We start from the raw sequence: 25,094 nt of genomic DNA on the forward strand, positions 1-25,094 counted from the left end.
TATCTTATTGCTCAGTTGGTCAGATCATAGTTTGTTGGCATGACATCAGGATCTTGTTTGAGGATATTGTGTTGGTAAATTTTTTGCTAGACTGATTAGGAGCATATTATGTAATTTGTCAATTTTTGGCACTGCACTCTTTTACTAGAAACAAATGGCTTTCTTAATAAGTACAAATAAGACATATTATGTCTCTTATTTGTCTTCGGTGATTATAATCCATCATTTGGGAAACTTCACAACATCGTCATCTTCAATTACTTCATTACTCCTAATTTTTATCTAATATAAACTTTTAAAGTACACATATTATCATATTGAAGTCAAATAGCATGAGTTACTCTTTCTTTTTTGTTTTTCTTATTTTTTATGGTTACCAATTTTTATGAAAACTATCGAGTCTAATTCTTAAACATCACTAATCTCTTTAGATTGAGTGTGTCACCTTGATCTTTTTTGTTTATGTTCAAATTTCAAAAACCTAGGTTGCCCTCATGTTGCCTTATTTTTTTTTTAAAATAATTAAGAGCAATTATGAAAACTTTGAACTCTAATTCACTGAAAATACATTGTAAGAGAGGGATATAAGTCACTTTGTCCATTTTTCGTTCATTTTTCAATTACAAAAACATGTGTTGTCGTGGTTTTTAATGTGGTAGCACTTAATACTTTTTTTGCTTCATATTATACCATCGAGTCTAATTTTACTTAAAACATTCAAAATTCTTTTTAAATTTTCTAACTTAAAAAACAAGTGATGCTTTTTGACATGGCATCATAGTTTTTTTTTTTTGTTTCAAATCATTAAGAACCGCTATGAAAACTATCGAGTCTAATTTCACTTAAAACACAAAAATTTTATTTTCACTCTGTCCTTTTTATTAATTTCCAACTTTAGAAACAAATGTCATCATGCTCTTTGACGTGGCAATATGTTTTATTGTTATTTTTTTTGTTTCAAATAATTAAGAACCGTTATAATAACTATCAAATTTAATTTTACTTAAAACACTTGAAATTTTCTTTCATCATGTCATTTTTATTGATTTTCCAACTTTATAAACAAGTTTTGTCATACTCTTTGACTTGACATTATTTGTGGGTGTGTATGTGTCTTTTTTTTTTTTTTTGCCTTAAATGACAAAAGCCGTTATGAAAATTATGGAATTTAGTTTCATTTAAAATTCTTAAAATTTTTGTCACCCAATCCTTTTTATGTTTATTTTCTAATTTTAGAAACAAATGTTGTCATGTTTTTTTTGTTTCAAATAATTAAGAATCATTATAAAAATTATTGAATCTAATTTTAGTATTAATTTTTGAGTTTTAGAAACAAATGTCAATATTTTTTTTGTTTAAATTCATTAAAAATCATAATGAAAACTATCGAGCCTAATTCATATGTTGAAAATGTCATAAACAGTCCCACAAAAACTCTCTTTTTTATTTTTTGTAACTTTATCCAAGAATTACTATATTACTATTTCGAAATATATTTATGGTAACATTTTTTTCCCAATGACTGTATATTGTACTGCTTCCAGGTGCTCTAAAAATTTGTCAAATCATGTGTCTAAACCATTTTTAGAATGTGTCCAAGCAATCTTGAAATTCAAAATGTTTGACGGTTCAGCTAGTCTTGTTGATTCATGATGGATACATATAAAACAGGAGATAGAAATAAAATTCTGTTAGTATTATGTGCAGCTTATCAATGGATATTATTAGCTAGTCTAAGTCTGGAGATTTATAAAATTTAGAGCAGTTTTGAAATGAAAATCTATGAATATTTCTTTTCAGAAAATACACAGTAGTTTTATAGTTATGTTATGGCTTGTGTAGTTCTTCAATATTGCTATTCCTGTTCTCTGAATTGGATGATGCATTACTGAACGAGTAAAATTTCAGTGCTTTAACAATGCTCCTGTTAGTCAAGTTCTTACTTGTATAAACTGCCATGTGTAATTGGCACATTTACATATTCCATATAAGAAGCCAGACACTTACGAATCATTTAGCAACAAACTGATGACACTGGAAACCTTTTGCAATGTGACTTGCAGCATTACATCAATACCGCAACAAATGAAATATTTTACTCAAGGGAGGATATGTTGCGCTATTTGGCATATGAAAGTCAGGCCAATCGGCCTCCCCCGGTTAGTTTTTAACTCCTTAAATGATTATATTGTGCCATTTGTTTCACCTCAACTCTCTTATACATCACGAAAACTTGGTTGTTTTTCATTCTTCATATATATTGTTACAGGCCCTCCAACCAGGACAACCATTAGTTTACTGTACTCGTTGCAGGAACATGGGACACGAGGCACATCGGTGTGTATTCTCCGAAGAATATGTTAGGGTACGTATCATTTTCCATTTATCCACCAGTTTCTATGAGGAATTCCCACAACTCACATTGTATTATTCTGACTTTCAGGCGATCAATGCACTGTATCCCATACCTGCAGCTGGACCAGCACTAGCACCAGCACCTGCAGCTGCTTATAGGGGAGGAGAGCCTGCACGGGTACAGAGGGCTACATACCGGTGTGGCCTTTGTCACCGATATGGGCATAACGCCCGCACTTGCCGGGTACTTTTGTAGCCCATGTAGTCCTAGTATATGATTGAGCAGTGTCTCTATATTACTTATCTAAACTTGAAAACTGTTCTGTGTTGGTTTCCCAGCTTTGAGCTTTTAGACAATAATTTGGATGCTTTTAAATTTTTTTGTGGTTGGAACTTTAAAGTTTTAAATTATATTTGAGTGAAGTTTGAAGTTTCTCGGAGTGATTTAAAATTTTTTCATACTGTTTTAATCTTTAAACACTTTTCCACCTGTTTAAACCTCCCTCCTCCTTCTCTCTCACCCCTAAAACTTTCTCATTTCATCTCTCCTCCGCCATTACCACCATCAGCTCAACCTTTTCCGTTACTCCACCATTATGACCACCACCTCAACCAAAACCTCCCTCTTCCCTCCTAAAGCCATCACCTTCCTCTCCCACTCCCTCAAACATTCTCTCTATCAAAACAACCTAAACCCAACCAATATCTGCCGACCACAAATTACCAATTTCTGGCACGTATAATTAAATAATAATTTGGATATTAATGATTATTATTTGTATAAATCCATGCAACACACAAATCGTCACATAATCGTATAGATCCTTGTGATAAAATTCAATTATTTTGGTCATATTCTTATGGTTTCCACTCTAGGAAACCAAAGAAGAGGGAGAGGAGGTGTTGTTTGTAAGGTTAATGATGTGTCAGAGTAAATCATCAAGAAGAATGATCGTCGAAAAGAAAAAATAAATTTTTTGAAGTATAAGTGCAATGTCTTGAACTCTAAGAGGGACAATTTTAACTCTAAAACATGAAAATCCTAAATGATAAGGTGAAAAAGTAACGTTTTAAACTTAAGTTAAAAAAATTATTAATTTTTAAAACTAAGATAAGAATTAGAAATAAATTATTTTTTCTTTAAATAAAATTTTAAAATAACGATTTTATCTTTAATAATAATAAAAAAATTTAACATATGAATAAATATTTAGGCTTTTAAAAAATAATGATTGAAAACTTAGAAAAAGAGTAAACTTTAGATGAATAATTCATTTGGCCTATTTTAAAACCTATATAAGAACCATTGGAAGGACTTGACAAACAAACTGGCTATAGAGACCAAATCAAATTGATATGAGTTTTAAATTTTTAATTATACTATATTGATGTTATTAATTTATTCCATCAATCAAACTTATTGACCTATAGATTAACTCATCGATTAAGACAACACTTGGTTTGAGTCTAAAATCATAGCTAAGACTTATCCTGTAGACATTGAATCTTTTCGGTTTATAGTAAATTAGCAAGAAAATGATAAAAGCTTTATGGGAAAGTAAAAAATTTTTAATACAGAAAAAACATAAAAGAGAGAAGTGGGTATTTCTTGTTAATTAACAATAACTGAATTTCCTTGAAACATTTAAGAGAAAGCAATTGGACAAAATTTATTTAAATGAACTGAAATTCTCTTCGATGGAGAAATTATTCTATCATTTAAAATCCATTTATAATCTATTATCTCATATTATAATAAAAAATTAGCAAGAAATTGAACTGAGGCTATTTTTTTGGAAATTTTCAAAAACAATCGCCACCACGCGTGGTGGGAAATTACCTCGCGAGCCCTGCTTGGTTAACTGCTTAAAAACCTCGCGTACTGAACCCCAACACACGAAATGGCGCGCGAAACTAAAACCGAGCCGCGCACCGACCTATGGTGAAAAATCTATACATTTACTAAGCAACAGTCAGACGCCTTAACGGTAAACACAGTCACTGCTTGCACGAAGCCGTCTCTGTTCTTGGCAAGTTTTTCTTTTAATCACCTTTTTTTAATTCCCCTTGAAGATCAATATATTTTAATTTATTATGAATATGTTTCTTTTGAAATTAGGGTGCTGGTGGATGTATTGATGCAGTGAAGGTCGCCATTCAAGTGTTGAAGATTATTAAATATCTTTCTTATTTGTACTCTAGAGGTTGATATTCTTTCTTGATTCAAATGTCTAAATCCCTATCTTCTTACTCTTTTTTTGGGGGTTTTGGAACGAAATTTAGTATAATTCATGGTAATTATGACGAGTTAATTGGCCTTTTAAACAACTGTTGTCAGATTTGTGCTTATTAATATTTATGTTCATCGGAGAACCATCATTAATGTGTTATCAGTTAATTATTGTTCATGACTGAACTATTTTACTAATAATGATTGTTAGATTCCCACTGACACTTGGCTGGATGCCATTTATTTTTCTCATTTCATTAGGGATAACAAATGGAATTGTTTCTTTCAGTCATGCAGGGTTTTGTGTAGAGGTTATCCTAACTGCACGTGCCATTGTTAAGGTGACTTGCTTTTAACAGTCCTTTGCCCTGGAATTGGCATTAGATTATTGTTTGTACCTTTATTATCAATGAAGATTATACTGAGTTCATTTGCTTTCTTATTTTGTTTTATTGTTGGTCATTGTCACTGCTGTAGATACATGCTCAAATGAGAAACATTTTAGTATAGAGTTGTTTGTGTTGTTCCATATTTTCTGATGCAAACTCTAATGTTGCAGTCGAGGAAAGCTGGGACTCAGAGAAAGAGAGTGAGGAAACTTTAGACTCAGCTAATGAGAGTGACAGTGACATCAAGAAAAGCATGGACTTGGAGAACGCCAGTATTATTAAGAAAAAATTGGACTTAAATAAAGACATTGGTCCTGAAAAGTTAGTTTTTCCTAAGAATGACTGAATTGAGAACATCTCAGCTTTTGTAGAGGAAATCCCCGCTTCTGTACCTGATACATTGCCTTCCAGTTCTGGATTTAAGGCAGATGCCATACCCATGCAAATTAGCAGTGAGCCAGCAACTGTTGTGGAAGTTGCCCATCCCATACAAATTAATGGGAGCAAGCTCCTGTTGTAGTAATCCCCCATCCCAGAATCCTGCCTTCAGTACTGCCAAGAACTTTGGGAGCATGACGCACCTGCACCTGCTCCTCAACCAATGTCCATGTGGGAGCCCAAGGATAATATAAAAGATTATCAGCCTCTATTACAATAACTGCCACAGAGTGGTGGTAAACCTATGGCTGTTCTCTGTGTCAAAGACTTGGTTATGTTTTTTCCTGTTTTCGATGTTCACCTCCGTTTGTGGGTTTTGCAACATCATATCAATAAATAAATTTATCTATTTAGAAGGCTTTTTTCTAAGGACATATATCATATGGTTAGAACCTTGAGTTAGATGGCAAATTCATGTTTCTTGGGTGCATTTAAATTACCAGAGCGCATGCAAAATGTGCGTGATTCCTTATGCCCAGCCAGGCTAGGTCTCCATAAATGTGAAGTTTAATGCACTGCAGTTTATATTTTGCTCTTAACTTATCCCCAAAAAACAAAAATGTGTATATTTTGTGCATGGAGTCAAACTATGCTCATTTCTTGATACTCTTCCAGATGGATTGTTATCAATGAAGACAGTAATGTGGAGGTAATTTCATATAGATTTCAGTGCTATAATCTTTCAATTTCATAATAATTTTTTTTATGACTAACTAATGATTCTTTTGTTTGTACGTTATGAACTGTTGTTATTTTTGTTTATTGATACAGTCATTTTATAATGTCAAGTGGGTTCTTATTACTTTTTGCTAATAGTTTCATTATGACGCTTATCTATATATTACAAATTGTGATATATGAGCTTGATTATGTTCTTATCATTTAAAACATTGTTTTAACCAGGTTTGCTTTTAACTCTGAGGGAAATTTTGTTTCTTCTTTTAGCTTCACATTTGCTTGAGTACCATACAAGGCACTGCTGCAGTTATCACATTTGCTCTTTGTGTTAAGGTTTTCTTATGTTTATATCTCCATTGCTCAGATCAGAGTTTTCTTGCTGCTGCATTTTATGGTTTTGATCATCCAAAGCTGAATGTAAGAACAGAAATTAACTGCATAACTGTTGAACTATGCCTGGTATCATTTCTATTGACTTTTTAAAAAGAAGAGGGGAATTTGTGATCTCGGCGCTAGGCTGCACAACAGTTTTAGATAAATGCATGATTTTTTTTTATTCATTAACCTTCCTCATATGAATTAGTTGCCCCAGTTCATAGACATGACCCTGGGATCTTCTTAGTTGAGGAGACTATGTTGGTAAAATTATTATTAGATTAATTAATGATGTAAATTGAACAACTCCAAGGATAGCCTTTTTATGAGGATAACTGATATTAGGACAATGTGCTTGACTAGGACCATTTTATGTGAGTTGTCAATTTTTCGATATATGTATCCAACAGTCTGTGACAAAACTTCTGAAGGGTTAATTAATGGTGGAAACACTGAGTTTACACCCTAATTGCAATAAAGCCCATTTTGTTTGGGAGATTGCTCTGAACCATCTTCTTTTTGTTAGTTAATGAAATTTTTCACCTAACACATGCAAACAATGTAAATACCTTTTTACTTCTGTTCATGTGTGATGGAATGACTCTATGCCCTGCCCACCTTCCCCAATCCATCCCAAGTCCAGCAGCTCCCCAACCCACGCCTCACCCACCATCGACAATACCACCAACATTACAACCCACCACCCAATTCCAGTACCATGTCTGCCAAACCAACAACCAAAGGTTCAGCACAAACTAATAATGCTGTCAAACAAAGATCAACAAACCCAAATTAAAAACAGTCTCCTCAACAAACCAAACCCATATCAACTTGTCACTAAAACCACCACCATCAATTTCCCAAAATGCACTATGAATGGCAATAGCATGGACATGATTGGCGGTCATAATTGTGGTCTGCAATTGAGGCCGCAATGGTAGCTTTGAAGGTCGTAGTCATGGCCTTGCTTAAAGTTGCCACTAGGCAATATCTTATATAGCCTGGCAAGGCTGTAAGGTTGTCTCTAGGCAACAGCTGCAGCAACGTTGCAAGGCTGCAGCCATGGCCTTGCTTTAAGGTGGTATTGCAAGGCCACAACCAGGGCATTCAACTGAGAAACTTATTTAACTGATACATTCTTATATGGAAAAACATAATAATGTTTTTTCAAACTAAATACTATTTATGCTTTTTTTTTTTCAAATTCATTCCTTCATATCTCCTCTGTTTTCTCAGTTTTGTCTGGATCTTTTTCTTCTGAAGAAAGGGAAGGAGAAAGGTCTTCTTTAGTGGATACCTCTTATTCTTGTTTAGTCTCCCTCCTTTGGAAAGTCATATATATTTCTATATCCATTGCCTTCTCACTTCCCTCCTTTTCTTGCCTTTCAAAGGTTACTTTCACTTTCACTTTTTCAGTAAAAATGTTTCTTTCTATTTTTTATTTGAGACACACATGTTACCATGCTGAAGTATCGCAACTAGTATTAATTCTTATTTAAATCATTAAGAAGCACTATGGAAACTATCAGGTTTAATGATTAAAAGGCTGTTGAGGCAGATGGGTGTGCGTCACCTTGTCGTTTTTCAGTTCATTTTCCAATTTCTGAAACCTGTATTGCCTTGCTGAAGAGCATCAGCATAGCAGCAAGTGTTATTTTTATTTATTTATAATCATCAAGAACTGCAATGAAAACAATTGGGTGTACTTCACTAAAAATACTTGAAATTGTAACTGATTGGTAGATGCCAGCTTGTCCTTTTTATGCTCATTTTCCAATTCCAAAAACACCCTTTTTGCCCAAGTTATTGATCTGCCACAGCATTGGATATTAATTATGCTGTGATTGGTTTCCTTCTATGTGGATTCTGAAAGTTGTGCACAACTTTATCAACCATATTGCATATTGTAAACCAGGTGGCCTGTTGTCTTGTAATTCGGTCAACCTCCTTGAAGGTTAGCAGCCTTCTCTTTAGGGTTTTATATTTCTTCATCAAAATTTTATGACAGCTACCATATTTTAGGGAAATGACCAAAATCTTAAGGTGACTTGCAACAAAATGCAATTTTAGTGTTGGAGCTGCCACTTAATGTGCAATCTTGACGACACAAGGTAATGGGCCTGTAAACACCTGGTTGCAGATGATTATGTTCACTGACCTGATTGTTCATTAGAGAGCCTTTGTCTATGTGTTTATGTATTAATTTATACGTGCACAAGTGAATTATTTTACTGTTAATGAGTTTGTCTGATTCCCATTGACAGTTGACTTGATGTTTTCTACTCTTCTCATTTTATGAGGGACACAACAAATTGGATTTTTCCTTTCAGTACACAGGTTTTATGGAGAAGTTAATCTAGCTCTGCATGCATTGCTGGATAACTTACTTTTAATAGTCCTTTGCCCTGGAATTGGTATTAGTTTTCTGGCTTACTGTCAATGAAAATTTATAATCAGCTCTATTTTTCCTTTTTAATTGCTTTATTATTTCTTACCAAATACGCCAGAAAACAAAAGGGAAATATTTATTTAGATTGGGTGATGAGAAGTATCAGTTACCTTTGCTATAATAGGGAACGTGTAGGTCTCCAGTTGTAATATGCTGAGAGAATTGGAACACGTGGCAAGAGGCATCTTTTCCTGGCCAATGCATTGCCCTTTTAATGCCTTGTTCTCATCGAAACCTGGTCTAAGCTGCTCTGCTATTGAAGGAGAGATTATTCGATATGGAAGATAAACATTCATCAGAGCCGATTCCTGAGGGTTGGGAGTTTGTGACCAAATTGAAGAAAAACGGATCTCAAGTTTCGGTAAACCTCTAACCAGTATATTTCTCACTAGTAATTATCATTTTAGGTTCTGTTTGGTTGAATCAATTACTTTCATCAATATTAAACTGCTTAATGAATTTTTACTTATAGATTGATTCAGCCAATTCGATTGTTTCCATTTTGATTTGTTGCCTGATCTGATAAATATATACTTTATTGGAGTCACGAAAACTTGATCTTATTGACTTCTAAAGCTATTGAATATGGCTTTGTTTTTAATGATTATGAACTAAGAATTTTTATTAAACAGATCTAAAGAGAGTCATGAACATTTTATCTTGTTGACTTCTAAAGTATTGAACATGGTTTTGTTTTTAATGACTGTAAACTAAGAGTTTTTCATTTGACAGATTTAAAGAGAGTAGTCATTTGTGATGCAGAAAGTTTTAGCTTGTAGTTGTGGTATTTGTTGTTGAAAAAAATTTAAGACATGTATTACATGGACTTGTGATTTTAACTCTGCTACCTTAGTACCCATTTGTAATATGTCTCAGGACCAGTTTTCCAGCATAATTGGTTTCCAGTTGTGATAAATTTATCAGTAATTGATCTGCACAGGTGGATGGTCACTCTATCTCTAGTTTTTTTACTTGTTGGTAATATGTCACATGACAAAATTTCCAGTGTAATTAGTTTTCATATTATATTAAAATTATCAGGAGTTGTCCGTCCACCTCTGGTGGTTGTTCAACTGTCTCTAGTCTTTGAGACTGTGGGGCTCAGCGCTGCTGTTCAAGTCTCTGAACCTGGAGTCCAATTGTTTGGCTGGGTTATAGTAGGGTGATGGTGCTTTCTCTGAGCAGTCTCCCTAATATTTGGATTAATAAATTTTGGCTCTTTAGAGCTTATCGGGTTTGCTTATTCTTACCAGTGATCTATGTATTACAACATCAAATTATTATGTTGGTGACTTAGTATGCCTAAGTGTTGAATGTCTGAAGAGATGATAATTTGAACAACTCGTTCTAAAAAGTGTTTTGATTATGAACCATGAGTTCCTAGTCCCCTGGCTTATGAGACCCACAATTTTGTAGGCAAGTAAAATAGATAAATGTAAACTTCTGAGAAAAAGCATATCTAAAGTTCTATTCAGTTTTTAAGTTTTGGGCAATTCTTTCTTGGTCTTTCATTGATCTATGTTTTCGATAAGTGAGACCAATGTTTTGATTATATAGAGGATGAAACGTTATGCTGAATGCTACTTTGTTGGAGAAGATACCTATTAGTTGCGTTGGAGTAGAAATGCGATCCCTGTTATTTGCAAATAATCATGTAGCATTGTAGTCTCTTTGATTTCTAAAAATGTCTTTTTGGCTATTAGATGTTTTCTGAATTATATGGTTGAACGGATATAATCAGATTAGTTGTTTTCATTTGCTGAAACGCAAGATTATGTGATGGTTTTAGACATTTTCAACAAGAAAAAATTGTTAGTGACGTGTTCCTTTGAATGTTTGGCTGTTGTAGTACTACACCTGCCGTAAAACTGGACAGCGGTTTTATACTTATCAAGATATGATGCGCTATGTCAAGTATGCCAAAGAAGCTGGGCTTCCTATCTATTTACCAGTGGGTTTGAGCTTCCTTAATATTCACCTTTTATCAGAAATTTATTTATTGTCAGTTTATACCTGAGGCTTGGAATTGAAACAAGGAAACTAGTTTCTGACGGTGATAGTTGGAAAGACATAGAAGGGCTGTATGATTTTGTCTAATTGTTAATTTTCGTTTATAGCTTCTCAAAATTTAACGCATAATTTGTCTTTGCATGCTTATATGAGCTTTCATGGTTTTGATAAATTTAACCACCCTAGCCTGTCCTCTTCATTCTTTCATTTTTATCTTGGATTGATTTAATTTCCTTAAATCCTACAAAGGCCTCCATGCCCAAGATTTTTCCACCCTTCCTTGCCTTGGATGTGGAGGTGGAAAGCTCTATTGTTACTTTGCTTCAGGATGACTTGCCTGTCTATAGCTTCTCAAGGCTCAAGCTTATTGCCCTTGCTATATGGCCAAAACATCTGGCTTCCCTTGTATCTATTTTCTTGTGAGGGTTGCAACAAATCATGGCTTCTTTTTCACATTGCAATGTGGTTGACTTAAACTATCACTCTCCTGTTTGTTTGGTTACTTCTTCAGTCCCTCCTAAAGACATTATTCCTCTTTGGAGGCTGCTAAGGTTTCTAGTCATAGAAAATAAGAAATAGTGCAACAGGCAAAGATAAAACAAGTTTTTTTTTTTCATTAGACATGTTTTCTTGGAATTTATAACCATCTATATAAGTCTGTGTTTGCTTGATTCAAAATAATTTTTCTCTTGATTTCAGTAAATGTTTGAAATAGTGCAATGAAAGTGGTGTTATTTCTGCCCTCGTGTAGCTGTCAGACTCTGCACACTTTGCCTTGATCATATTTCTTTCTTGCAAACTTTCAGGCTTTGATTGCAGGGTTTCTTCTACATTTAGGATTCTTTTCTATCTGAGGTCAAGATTTAATTTTGCATCCTGTATCTCTTTTTTAGTTTTTTTTTTTCCATTATTTTCATACAAATTGTTTTCATGTCAATTGGTAATATTGCACTTTTTCTGAATTCTGGTCTGATTATAGTAGTAATGTATTCTTCTTCTTTTATCCTTTTATGATGGATTATATATTTTATTAAGTATTGCTTGCTTTTATATTTATCTACTTTTCTCGCAGAACTTTGATTTCAGGAAGAAGAAGAAATCTGGTCAGAGCTCGGAGCCAGCTCCCAATCATAGTAAGTTCTAATATTTGCAGTAACATAGCCCTCACCGACCAACTTACATAAAACTTTCTTTACCCCCTCCACCCACCCACCCTCTGACATTTGGATTGGCAAGACTGTGTTTGAGAGCAGTTTCTTTGCAGAATCTCCCTCAACAATAGTTTTCATTGTCACTGATGATGATATGCTCAAAAGGAAAACATTTTATTCCTGACATGATTTTTGTTTTCCTTTCTTTTTTTTTTTTCCTTTTTTTGGTGCAGTTGAGGAATGCTTGGACTCAGAGAAAGAGAGTGACACTGAGAAAAGTTTGGAATCAGGGAAAGACAATGATAGTGATACTGAGAAAAGCATGGACTCAGAGAAAGCCAGTAATATTAAGAGAAGCTTAGACTCAGAGAAAGACACTGATCCTGGAAAGTCAGAGTTTCCAGAGAATGACCTAATTGAGACTATCTCAGCTTACCAACTGGATTCCTTGCCTTCCATTTTTGAATTTATGGCCTACATGGAACCCATGCAAATTAGCAGTGAGCAAGCTCCTATGGTGGAAATTCCCAATTTTGTGCCAGATACCTTTCCCTCCGATTCTGGATTAAATGCAGGCCTGGAATCCATGCAAATTAGCAGTGTGCAAGCTCCTATAGTGGAAATTCCCACTTTTGTACCACATACCTTTCGCTCCACTTCTGGATTAAATGCAGGCCTGGAACCCATGCAAACTAGCAGTGAGCAAGATCCTGTCAAATCATCCCTCATCGCAGGCAAAATATCAGGAGCAATTCCTTGTAATAGAAATCATCCCCCATTGCAGAATCATCTGCCATCACTGCAAGCTCCTGTGCTGCAAATTGCCTGTTCTCATCCCCATCCCAGAACTGAGGCTGCACTACTGCCAAGGAACTCTAGGATCATGGAGTACTCACATCCACACCCAAACCCACAGAAACCTGAGGTTCTGCACTGGGGACCAAGGATAATATAAAAGATTATCAGCCTCTACTATGGACATAACTGCCATAGAACTGTGATCAAGCTATGGCTGCGATCCATGTTAAAGACTTTTGCTGTTTTGTATATTCACCTTTGGTTGTCAGCTGGTTAAAGGTGTTTTGTGCTTCATATCTTTAGCTTAGTCAATATAAACATAAAATTTAGCCTATGTTTATTTATGACTAGTGCAAGAAGCCGTACCATGCTCATGTCTTGATGCTTTACTTGTAGTCAAATTATGTCTGTGTCGGGTTTATATCATTGATACTATTATTTATTTTATTGATAATATTTTTCATTTTATAGATGATATTATTCATTTTATTAATGATCTTTGATAAATTAAAGTTAACCATTTTGAATTTGAGTCAAAGTCAAAATAGCCTATTTTTAGACTTGGTTCAGTTTAGTTCAAATCAAATGAAATGTATCATAAATCTCTAGTGAACAAGTGTTAATAACGTTATTTCATAAGTATACACGCATGCACATAAAAACCAGACCTAATTTGTTTAGGTTAGGGTTTGTGAAAAATTGTTAGGCCTAGGCTTTGGACCTCTCCATTCGAATCTCATTTTTTGGTTCAAGCCCAATTTAGCAACTTGATAAATATATATATATATATTTTTTTTTTTTTGTCAAATGATTGAGACCCAAATCTTGTTTATTTTGAAACTGAAATTTTTAGATCAACCAATCTAATACTAGGTTTATCTAAGCCAATTAACAGGCCTATATATATCTTACATATAACTATCCAATTTTAATATGTTGTGTTTTAATTAAGAGAAGTTAATTGTATAAATTTTGAGATCGTCTTTTATTAGTTGATATGCTTCTTAATCAGGGTAATTAATAAAAATAAACTATATGATTTTACCCAACAAAAGTTATGCCTATGGCCGAACATTCCAAATAATGACAAGGTTGCCTTCATGTTTAACCTCCAACACAATACCCTAATAGCTTTCAAATAATAAACCTGAATTGATGGCACAAGCATATTATATTTATACATTTAATGATTAATTATATAAAAGAATTTTAATTATATAAATAGTTTTGAATATTATTATTATTATTAATATATATTTAAATAGTTTACCAATCAAATAGGAGTGACTCTTTTACTGAATTTATGTTCGATTCGATTCTTCAAACATTACTCGAAATTTCATGTCCAAGAATACTTTTTTGCACTTGATTAAAGTTATCCTGAAGACAATTTAGGCATAATGAGATACAGTTTATAAGATTAGAGGGAAAAAAAACAATGTTACATGCACTCAATTTTGTTGAGTATCCAAATAATATGTTATTATGTGATTAGATATTACTTTTTATATTTAATTCATAATTATTTAATCACACGATAACACATCATTTAAGTATCAAATTGAATATTCAAAATTGAGTATACATAATTGTATTGGAGAGAATATATAGTCTCTAATTTCTAGCAGTCATGCCAATTACTATTGCAATAATTATTTTTGAAAAAAAATTACAGAAAACAATTATTAACCAAAAATTCGCAGAGTATCTCAAGGTTACATCTCACAACACACAATCAAATTTATAAATTAAAAATTTCCATGGCAAAAAAACATAAGGTCACCACTTGAAAAGAACATTCTTTCTTCTTTTCGGCCATGAACTACTCATCAGAAACCTGCAAAAAGAAACATGGGCATTGAACACATCACACCAATAATACAAAGTTTAAGATTGTTTACATTAAATGGCCAGTAAAAATGAATCTTAATTAAGAAAAGTACCTCAGGAGTGAAAGTGAGGCCAACTTTGATCTCTCCACAATACTTCTGATCCTTCACAACATTGTACACAGTTGGAGGCAGACTTCCTTCTATGAACAAAGGCTCTAAAGGAATACTGCCAGTTTCATACATGAACTTAGACTGAGTTTGGTATTTGAAAAAAAAAATCATATCCAATCAATTACAAGAGGTATGTATATGCTTGTGAAGGATAACAGAATTAATACTATAATAACTCACGTTGCTTCTCCAATAAAATCATCCCTGGAAAATGTATCTTTATCAATGATCTTCAAATTGATCTCTGCAACATCACCAGTAACACTGAAAACAAAAGTCTCATTCCATTCTGGTTCACTTCCTTGGCCTGCAAATAACATTTATCAGAAACCAAATGCATGTTAAAACACAAGTATTACTAAGGGTGGATTTGATCCGAGCCAAATCTAGGGCAGGCTCAAGCTTAGATAGAATCCATAATGCCCAGTTTGAGCTAGTGCCTAGTGTCACCAGAACAGTACTAGCGGGTTAACAGTGTCGTTGAAAAGGAAAACAGTGTGACTGAATGGATAAATGAGTCAATCTGGGTTTAAGCTACCAAGTTGAAGCTTCAGCTCAAGACTAGTTTGTTCAAGCTGAGCGGTATACCAATTATTGAAGATATTACTAAAATTCACTTTATACTAGTTTAATTTTTTTGTCCAAAATTGGGATGTGAAGCTTTATAATTCCATTTCATCGAAGTAGCAAGACTGCACCTGATGCAACACTGCTACTTTGCTCCTGGGTCCGGCAAGTAACAATAACATATGGATCCATATTACCTGCTCACGAACATTCAACCAAAAAAAAAAAAAAACCCATTAAATCATATTTCATTCAAGCTTGATTTCATTTTCCCATAAAAGTTTGGCTGATCATCTCAAAGGTAAACAAGATTGCCATCATGCAAAATCCAACCTTCGTTTATGCATTTTTATAAAAAGAGCGACAGAAATTTCAAGACTGAAATAGATCTAAGATAATATTTTGACAAACAAAAACAAAACAATGCCCAATTCATCTATTACAACCAGCACCAATCCATACATTCTGTATAGACTTCAGATCGTCTTTGAAAACTGAAAAGTCAAGTCCACCATCTTCTTCAAAAAGGCATACTGAACGCACCACATATAGCAATATTCTTTCCGTTTTACCTGTTTTATATAATTAAACAATACTAGTGATGTGGGTCTTTATGTATTGAGAGAGAAAGATCTTACACAGAAAGTCAGAGTCCTCAAGACCCTTTGAGCTAACAAGAAGAACTTCAAGCTTTCCGGATGGCATCTTTTTCGCTATCGCCTATCGGTGTGGAATCGGACAGAATCTATCAGTCGCACAGGATGTCATGTTCATTGGCGTCGCTTCTTTCTATATATACACACACTTATTTACACCAACTTTTCCAGGCCCTTTTTTGGGCTAATGTGCTTCAAAGTTTTCCTTTATAGTTGATCTAGCAACCAATTTAGTTTTTAGTCACTTTCCTTGTATTTTTGGCAAAATTTTTAATACAAATTTAAGTTATAGTTTCATGCTGTTATGCCACGTCATAAATAGGTATGCCAATTTATCTTTAAAATAGGGTTTTCATTCCACCTCGTGTGGGAAGGAGATTTCCTAAAACAATTCTTTTTTTAACATAAATGAGAATAAAAATAAAGAAAAGATAAAAACAATTCTCATAAAACAAAAATGGAAATAGATATTTACTCACTTTGTTCAGTATCTATTTCAAAAGTATAATTTATGAAAAATATATTACAATATTAATTATTATATATAATATCATTGTTATAATAATACTTAAACAAAATGGAGATGAAATAGGCTATAAATATAGTGGTAAGGGAGAAAACTATTCTTCACAAATAAGGGACAGAGATTTCCTATAATCCTTGTAACGAGAATTAACTATAGATAAAGATGTGGGAGGATAGAGATTCCCTATAATCTTCATGTTTATTTTAATTAATTAAAATACTGTTATATAATAGTAATTGGTATGGTATATTGTGGGAGGATTCATGAATAGAATGAGAAATATTGATTGATCTGTTTCGAAACGGTAAATTTAGTAGAATTTTCTTGATATTTTAGTATAGTGAAGAAATGGGGTCTTTCATATTTGATTACAATGGTAAGGTTTTTGTGTATATTTAGGAGTAGAGATGTCAATGGGCCGGGCCGGGACGGGCTGGCTCCGGCTCGGCCCATCGGGTTAATGGGTCGTGTCGGGCCTAAGGCCCAAGCATTAACGGGCCTTCGGGCCGAGCCGACCCATTAAAATATAAAGGCCCAAGGTCTGGCCCATATAATAATGGGGCTGGGCCGGGTTGGGCTTTAATCGGGCCGGCCCGGCCCATTTAATCAATTTAAAAAAAAATTTAATTAACATTTTTTAACATAAATTTTTTTCAATTATTAAAACCAATAACAGTATCTCGAATATTTTATTTATAATCTCTCACTTGTGACGGAGGAATACCGTAATTATATGATGAAAAATATTATAATTTGATAACATAGTACAAATAAATTAATTTACATACGGTATGAATTACAAAACATAAATAAAATATATCTATTATATAATATTTATCTACTCATCTTTTATACTTAAATCTTTGAATTCTTCAAAAATAAATAATTATTATTTACGAATTTAGATATTTTTTGAAAGAGAGTTAATGAAATTGAAAATATAATGAAATAATTGAAATTGAGTGATTAATAGATTTATAAATAAAAGAGAAAATAAAAAAAAAAATAGATTTGTTTAAATTTTTTTTTTTTTTAAATTATGCAGAGGCAGAAGCAAGGCAGCTTCTGCTGCCAGGAGAATATATATATATATATATATATATATATATATATATATATATATATATATATATACAAAAACAGTGTCGTGCCGAGCCGGGTTAGACCATAGGCCTAATATTAAAGCCTTAGGCCCGGCCCGACACTCTACAGTGTTGAGCCGGGCTTTTTTTCGTGCTTTGGGCTGGGCCAAATGGAGGCCCGGCCCAATTGACGTGTCTATTTAGGAGGATGATGGGTCCTACAAGACGATCTTCAAAGGGAGGCTGGACAGAGGAGGAGGTCAGTATGTAGAGTGCATTTTCCTGTTTAATAATTTTGCTTGAACAATTCAGTTTTCAATTAATTGCTTGCGTTATGTGTGTTTTTAAATTTGTTCTTGTAACTGGGCCATTTATTATTGGAAACCTGTAGTTGTTTGATGCTTTTAGCTAAGAACTTGAAATTTATAGCTGACAATCTGGTTATAACTTGTTTTTTTTTTTTTTTCCTATCATCAGGATAAAGTTTTAGCATTTGCTGTTGAAAAGTTCATGGGAAAAAATTGGAAAAAGATTGGTTATTAATATTATTTTTGGTATTTGCAGGACTGAGAATTCAATAAAGAACCATTGGAACTGTTCTGTAAGTAAAAAATTGGAATTATTTCCCATTCATGGTCATGATCTATACAATTTCAAAGTGAAAGCAGAAAGCAGGAACCCTGAAGTACTTGAACAAAGTTTTGATATTGAAAGAACTTCCAAAACTTGTTCACTGGATTTAACTCTTGGTAACAACTACAGATAAAACAGATTGTAGAGTCACGGGAAAAGAGGAAGTTGATTCAATCAAACCGCCAAATGGAATGGTATTTGGGCAGAAAAGTGCTGTTGTCGACCTGACTCCTGAACAGTCCCATAAAAGTAGTGGTACTGCTCCGACATCTAGAGACTTAAATATTTTTGCTTATGAGCCCCATGAGTTGTGTAATACTAATTTTGTTGATCTTGTGAAATCTCCAATTTCACAAGAAAGATCCCCTGAGCTTGAGTCCAGAGACATAATCATTTCCTTGCCAAGTCAGAGTGCAGGGATAAATGTTCCGTGCCAGAGTCCAGAATCCGCATTGAGGAGTTTAGCATGGACAAAGAAAGCACCATCTATTATAATGAAAAGGAGATCTCCAGCTACTAGACAAACTGGAAATGGAAATAATAATGAGGGTTCTTTACCAAGAGAAAATTCGAATAAGTCTTTAAGTGCTAAGCAACTTCTCCTGTCTCCGCCAAAATCTCGGAAGCGTCTGGAATATGCATTTGATGACGAGCAAGATTCAACCAGAGATTTTTCTGGTGTCAAACATAATTAAAAGTTGTGCTTTTTTTTTTTTCTTTTTATCTTCGGAGAGTACTACATTCCAAAGATTTTGTTCGCACCTAATGAAGTTATAAATTTTAAACTTGATCAAAAAAAATTTCCCAATAAAAAGAAAATTCCCTTGATTCCGTATGAACGGTCCATCACGGGCCCGGTAGCCCAAAGTGCTGGATTCCAGAGAGAAGGGCCGTATCGTAGGCCCAGTAAGTTCAAAAAAAGTTAGCTTGGGCAATGACATCCAAGATCCATGTAAATGCGGAGAGATAAAGCAGTGATGTGAAGAGGTTGTTTAGAAAAGAAAACCTCACAGTTAGGTTGACGAATTGAGGAGTAAAAGAGAGGCGATGGCGGAACCGTCGTCGACAACATCACCAACCGTAGTCTCTGAAGAATTAGATCCCGAGTACGGAAAATACGTCACCAATTTCTTTGATAATGTGGGAGTGTCTTCGACGATTCCAGAGAATCATTCTACTGTCGATATCTACTCCACTATTGTTGGCGCTCATCTTAAAGTTCGCCAGATCCAACGTGGCCACATCACTGCTCATCTCACCGTCAAACCCGCTATCGCTGTAATCACTTTTCCCTTTATACAAATTTTTATTATGTGTTTGATTTCTGAGAAAATGGTAGAATTTGTTTTCTCGCTGACCAAAATATTTGGGCTTGCAGAATTATTTCGGTGGAATACATGGAGGGGCAGTTGCAGCTGTATCAGAACGAATGGCGATTGGCTGTGCTAGAACGGTTGTTGGTGAGGACAAGGAAATATTTCTGGGCGAATTGAGCATTTCTTTTCTCTCCGCCGCCCCCAAAAATGTAAGTTTGCTTATGTCTATGCGTGACCTAGTTTGTTATTTCGTCGATGATTTTTATATATCTCTTGCACAACTACACAGGCGGAGTTGATAATTGATGGATCTGTGGTGAGGAGTGGAAGAAATTTGACAGTGGTGGCGATTGAGTGCAAATTCAAGAACTCTGGAAAGCTAGTCTTTACTTCTCGTGCTACTTTTTATAACACACCCATTTCCAAGTTATGAACTTTCCATGAGCATTTTCGTATTGAAAATATGGGTAGGCTACTTGTTAGGTTTGGGATGATGTCGAGCTCTCGCTTGGCTTCTGCCTTTTCGCAGAATTGTTTGTTGAAACGGAGAAGCTCTCCGAGAGACCAATTAAGAATTAATAAAAGCAAGAATAGACTGTACAGTGGATTTGATAAATGAAATATAATGTCTTATTTTGTGATCAATCAGCCTTTATATGGCTTTCATTACAACTGTAATAAATGTTAATAGCACATGTAGACTGAGTTATCTGAAGACTACCCAACTGACCTACTAGCTTATCATTATCCTAACTAACCAAGATATAAGTCATACACACGCTAGCATCCTTGCATATATATGCTAAGGCCTGTAACACTACTAGTGTTAGCAACCAGAGACATAATTTTAATATTTGCATTACTGAAGAGTCTCTTAATACTTGTGTAGTTATCAATAAAATTATATGCACAAATAATGTCATTGTGTTCATTTCATCTTTAATTTAAAACTATCTAACCACCTAATGATATATCATTACTTATATCCAAAGTTTTGTATAATATTTATACTCATAACACTATATGTATTGTTATACTCAATTATATAATAATGACAAATCATCATTAATCTGCATATTAGTACCTATTATTTACAATAACATTTATACAATAAATGATTATATATTATTATATGATCAAATATTATTTCACCTTTAATTTTCAATCATCTAATCATATGATAACAAGTTTATGATACATAAAATTTTGCTTACAAATTATGCAGCATTACTCATTTATATAAATTGCACTCAGATTGCCTTAAAAACAAAGAAACAATGATAAACCAATACTCAGTGGGAGGGGCATATCATGTTGATTTAGATTTAGGAGGTACATGTTGAGTCTTTATCGGTTACATTTATGAGTTCTTTAGCAAAGGGAATATTTTTAAGTTACCAGCTTTAATAAGATGGGAAGAATCATGCCCAGTTTCAACCAGCAACTAACATTTCGCTAAAACATCCTCAATTCTCGCTGTTATGAATTTTCTGTGCGCTTTGAAGCCCCAGATGCCGCCGTGCTGGCAACTGTATTACACGGCCTCTAGCGGTTTACACCAAAAACTTAAAAGTTTGACTGTAAAAATAGTAATCTAATATCACATGACCGGATAAAATGCATTAAGTTGTGACAGTTGGCTTTCAAGTTAAGTCAGGAGTAAGTCCACTAACCGCATGTTGGGTCTCATGAAAATATGGCATTCACAAATGCTTCAGCATCAAAGGGTTGCAAGTCCTCTACACCTTCACCAACACCCACAAACTTTACAGGGATGCCAAGCTCATCAACTACACTGACCTACATGAGAGACATACAATCTCACTGATTATTTTAAAAAGAAGTCATAGATTTGTGAATGGAGTTGGGAACCACTGCAGTCACAGCCATATAACAATAAAGGTTGAGATGGAATTACCACACAGCCACCTCTAGCAGAACCATCAAGCTTTGTCAAAACCAACCCTGTTATTCCTACGACCTGTCAGAGAAGTTTTTGCTCAAACAATTTAGCAAGTGGCTGTTAATTATGTAAGGAACATAATTACAGAAGGCATATCATATATATTTAGCAAGTGGCTGTTAATTATGTAAGGAACATAATTACAGAAGGCACATCATATATATTTGTCTTTTAGCCAAAAATAATGAGAGATGCTAAGTGTGCTACTAATCAGGAAAAATAATGACATAGGAGGCAAGGTAGGGAAAATTACTTCATTAAACTCTCTTGCTTGTGGAAGCATGTTCAAACCGGTGGTCCCATCTAGAACTAGTAGAATCTCCTGAAAATAATCAGAAATGGAAAACACAAATCCAAAATGAATCAGAAAACAGAACTAGAAAGTGGCAAGTGAAATTATCAATTCCCTACTCACACCACTCATGCGTTATCCAAAATCAATAATCAGAAACATATTCAAATAGTTGAATTTAACTTATGAACCAGATACGATAGATTTTAAAAAATGCCAGGATTCATTAATGATTAAGCCAGTAATTAAATTCTTTATAATTTGAGAAACCTGTTAACAGAACCACAGAGGATGGTTCTTGATGAATTCTAGCTGACAAATAAACAGTAAAAATACACTGTTCAATCTATTGAGTTCGACAGGATGTCTCTATATATCACATATCCCAAGATTACTTCAATGCTAGATGATAAGGTAACAAAGAGTAGAGCTTACATTAGGTGCACCAGAAACAACTTTGCCCACAGCTTTCTTACATGCTATCAGCTCTTCCATCAGGCTGTAGTTAGTGTGGAGACCTGATAATCAATGAAAATTATGTTAATAATTTACCAAGAGGCAAGTTAAAGTATATATGAATAACAGCAAAACCTCTCAGTACTTACGTCCAGATGTATCACACAGAACAATATCAAAACCCAGTTCTTTCCCTTGTTTTACAGCCTGTGAAAGAACTATTCAGGAAGCACTTTAAGATTATATGTTAGTGATTATACCATGTCTGAGATTTTTTTCAAAGCAACAAGATTCCATTAGAGATTTTTCCTACCTGATGATGCTTTAGCATTTTCTTTTTCAGCCACAACAATCTCACAGCCAGTCCTCTCCGCCCATATCTCAAGTTGATCGCTAGCAGCTGCTCTAAATGTGTCTCCTGCTGCAATCAATATCTGGCAGAGTTCGAAATCATAAGATGATGGAGTGACAAACACTACTTTATTGAGACATGCTCTTTGACAGTAATGAAACAAACAAATCAAAATAATAGTAGGTCTTCAGACATAGACTTCAGATACAATTCCTCCATTATTCCAAAATACACCATTCAAATGCAATTGCAGATACCAGAATAGACTCTGAAAACAAAATCTCTTTTCCCTGGTATACTTCAAAATATAATCTTAAAGGTTTGATGTCAAGAAAATTAATCTCTAACACCAAACAGTTGACAAAACTATTTTCCTACTATACCAGGCCAATACAAAAACATCAAGAGGAGGAGTTATACAACAACTTCATTATTGCGGATGAAATACCAGATACATATCCTTTTTCCCATGCATGATTTTTGATAGATTTAACAAACTGCGATAGAAGTAATGCCCAAGCAATAACATCTCACCTTTGCCCCTTCATTCTTTAGTCTATAAGCCAGCTTTCCTGCGGGGTTGGTCAGATCATCATTTTCTTGTTAAAGAATATAAGGCATAATATGTTTTCTAACACAGAAAATATAAAATATCCCTATCATACTGCACAAAAGTTGCTTCCGACAAATTTCACAACAATGTTTGTTTTTCATAGAAAAAATAGTACATAATGCATATGTCAATAGTTTTAAATTTCTAATTAAATAACAATCCATATTGTGACTCACCGAGAGATGTTGTCTTTCCACCTCCATTAACACCAACAATCATGACTACAGCTGGTTTCCTAAACATCAAAAAGAAACAATGACTAAAGAACAATTTCATGTACCCACGACAAAACAACACAAAATCCAAAGCCTAAAATGTATATAGAACCTGAAACCAAGTTGAAGCTCTGTCTTAGTCGCCTTCTGAGTCAATAAATCCAACACACTTTTCTTCAAAGCTTCCTAAATTATTGAAATAATAAGAATAAAAAAGTCTGATAGTGCAAATAATAATTTAATATAAGATCAAATATAAATACCTTTATTTCAGTACCAGACTTGAGCTTCCCTGCGATAATGTCCTCTCGCAAGCTCTCCACGATCTTAGTAGTAATTCTTGGCCCAAAATCAGAAACCAACAAAGCCTGCAACTCAGAAACAAGTATTTCACTTTCTTTTCCCGATAAATTTTGAGAAAACGATAAGGAGGAACAAAATTGAAACCTCTTCCAGTTCGTCGAGGACTCGGTCTGTGTCGGCGAGGTTCCAGTAAAGCAGGAGCTCGTCAATTACGGCGAGGTTGTCTCTGGTTTTGGAGAATCCAGAAAATATCTTTTCCACGTCACTCTTTGCTTTCTCCTTTATCAACCGACCGAGTCGGGTGAAGAATCCCGTTTGACTAGCCGAGCATTTGAACCGGTACGTTGCCGGTCGAGTTGCTGTGAGTGGAGACATTCGTGTTTGAGGGATGACGAGGCCATGATGTTGTGGTTGTGAAAGTTTAGAGATGAGAGAGAGATGTGTCGTTGAAGCCATTTCTATTTCTGAAACTGAGTGAGTCAGTAGATAAATCTAAAATACTTTGCAACGAGCTCGGTTTTTACTGCCTCCATAAAACGCACCGTTTCAATATTACTTTAAATGTCAGTGACCCTGAGTAGTCAAGCTCTGGCTGAGCTGCTCACACATTACTCACTCGTCGGCTTGCGCTGAGTTGGGCCAACTTCTTTGTCATTCAGTCGAGCAGTCGGGCATAAATTTGTTGTTTTCGATCTGACAAGGATTAAGTTTAAATGAAGGCCAAAGGACTATTCCCCGCTTAAAGTACCCTGTTATTTTAAAATTTTTTTATTAATTTTAAAAATTTTATTTATCCACTCATTAACAATTAAAATTAACAATTTTAAAGATAAAATTATCATTTTATCTATAATAGTAAAAATAAATAAAAATTTAATTAGTTTTCCTCCCTAATATTTAAAAACTAATCATTTTATCTTTAGTTCAAGTTTTAAAAAATAACATTCTTCCTCCCAGGGTTTAATTTTCAATCCTCAATGTCAAATCTAAAGTCATTACAGATGACGAAACTTCTTTGACATATCACTATACTTCAATGGTCTCTTTTCTCTCTTCTGAAACATCAACTGACATAAATCTGGTCTAGAAAGACGAAACTCTTTGTTTTTTTAGGCGAAGATGATAATCTTGTCTTTGCCTGAGAAGGCGATCGTTTTTTACAAACAAAACTCTTCATTTTTCTAGGTCAAATTTACGTCAGTCAACATTACAAAAGAGCGAAGAGAGATTGTCGAAGCATGATA

General features: G+C 34.2%; 4 protein-coding genes across 8 annotated transcripts; 2 read left to right on the plus strand and 2 right to left on the minus strand.

Moving 5' to 3' along the window:
* The first annotated feature begins 4,134 nt into the window (after nucleotides 1-4,134).
* LOC123216963 lies at nucleotides 4,135-13,341 on the plus strand. Of its 5 annotated transcripts, none has more exons than XM_044637671.1 (8): nucleotides 4,135-4,343; nucleotides 4,475-4,559; nucleotides 4,875-4,926; nucleotides 5,145-8,879; nucleotides 8,973-9,275; nucleotides 10,764-10,865; nucleotides 11,997-12,057; nucleotides 12,309-13,341. In XM_044637671.1, exons 5-8 carry the CDS (start codon nucleotides 9,192-9,194, stop codon nucleotides 13,028-13,030), a joined length of 969 nt encoding a protein of 322 aa, XP_044493606.1. In that variant the 5' UTR covers nucleotides 4,135-4,343; nucleotides 4,475-4,559; nucleotides 4,875-4,926; nucleotides 5,145-8,879; nucleotides 8,973-9,191; the 3' UTR covers nucleotides 13,031-13,341. The 5 variants fall into 5 exon arrangements, with proteins under 5 accessions (XP_044493606.1, XP_044493608.1, XP_044493607.1 ...); XM_044637673.1 differs by having other exon boundaries at nucleotides 9,039-9,275; XM_044637672.1 differs by having other exon boundaries at nucleotides 5,145-8,576; nucleotides 8,730-9,275.
* Nucleotides 13,342-14,467: 1,126 nt separating this feature from the next.
* Nucleotides 14,468-16,248, minus strand: LOC123216082 (elicitor-responsive protein 3-like). The gene is made up of 5 exons (XM_044636443.1): nucleotides 16,082-16,248; nucleotides 15,575-15,640; nucleotides 15,057-15,183; nucleotides 14,817-14,931; nucleotides 14,468-14,710 (listed from the first exon to the last, which is right to left on the minus strand). Exons 1-5 carry the CDS (start codon nucleotides 16,146-16,148, stop codon nucleotides 14,696-14,698), a joined length of 390 nt encoding a protein of 129 aa, XP_044492378.1. The 5' UTR covers nucleotides 16,149-16,248; the 3' UTR covers nucleotides 14,468-14,695.
* Nucleotides 16,249-19,289: 3,041 nt separating this feature from the next.
* Nucleotides 19,290-20,301, plus strand: LOC123215907. Its single transcript, XM_044636203.1, has 3 exons — nucleotides 19,290-19,618; nucleotides 19,719-19,865; nucleotides 19,946-20,301. The coding sequence occupies exons 1-3, from the start codon at nucleotides 19,388-19,390 to the stop codon at nucleotides 20,087-20,089; spliced, it is 522 nt and encodes a 173-aa protein (XP_044492138.1). The 5' UTR covers nucleotides 19,290-19,387; the 3' UTR covers nucleotides 20,090-20,301.
* Nucleotides 20,302-20,937: 636 nt separating this feature from the next.
* On the minus strand, nucleotides 20,938-24,333 carry LOC123217193 (cell division protein FtsY homolog, chloroplastic). Its single transcript, XM_044638013.1, has 12 exons — nucleotides 23,995-24,333; nucleotides 23,811-23,915; nucleotides 23,660-23,733; nucleotides 23,509-23,567; nucleotides 23,254-23,291; nucleotides 22,681-22,801; nucleotides 22,517-22,585; nucleotides 22,347-22,429; nucleotides 21,873-21,941; nucleotides 21,575-21,637; nucleotides 21,330-21,456; nucleotides 20,938-21,234 (listed from the first exon to the last, which is right to left on the minus strand). The coding sequence occupies exons 1-11, from the start codon at nucleotides 24,304-24,306 to the stop codon at nucleotides 21,343-21,345; spliced, it is 1,107 nt and encodes a 368-aa protein (XP_044493948.1). The 5' UTR covers nucleotides 24,307-24,333; the 3' UTR covers nucleotides 20,938-21,234; nucleotides 21,330-21,342.
* Nucleotides 24,334-25,094: the final 761 nt, after the last annotated feature.

Source organism: Mangifera indica, chromosome 5, assembly GCF_011075055.1.
Source record: "Mangifera indica cultivar Alphonso chromosome 5, CATAS_Mindica_2.1, whole genome shotgun sequence".
In the NCBI taxonomy this organism is placed as follows: Eukaryota; Viridiplantae; Streptophyta; class Magnoliopsida; order Sapindales; family Anacardiaceae; genus Mangifera; species Mangifera indica.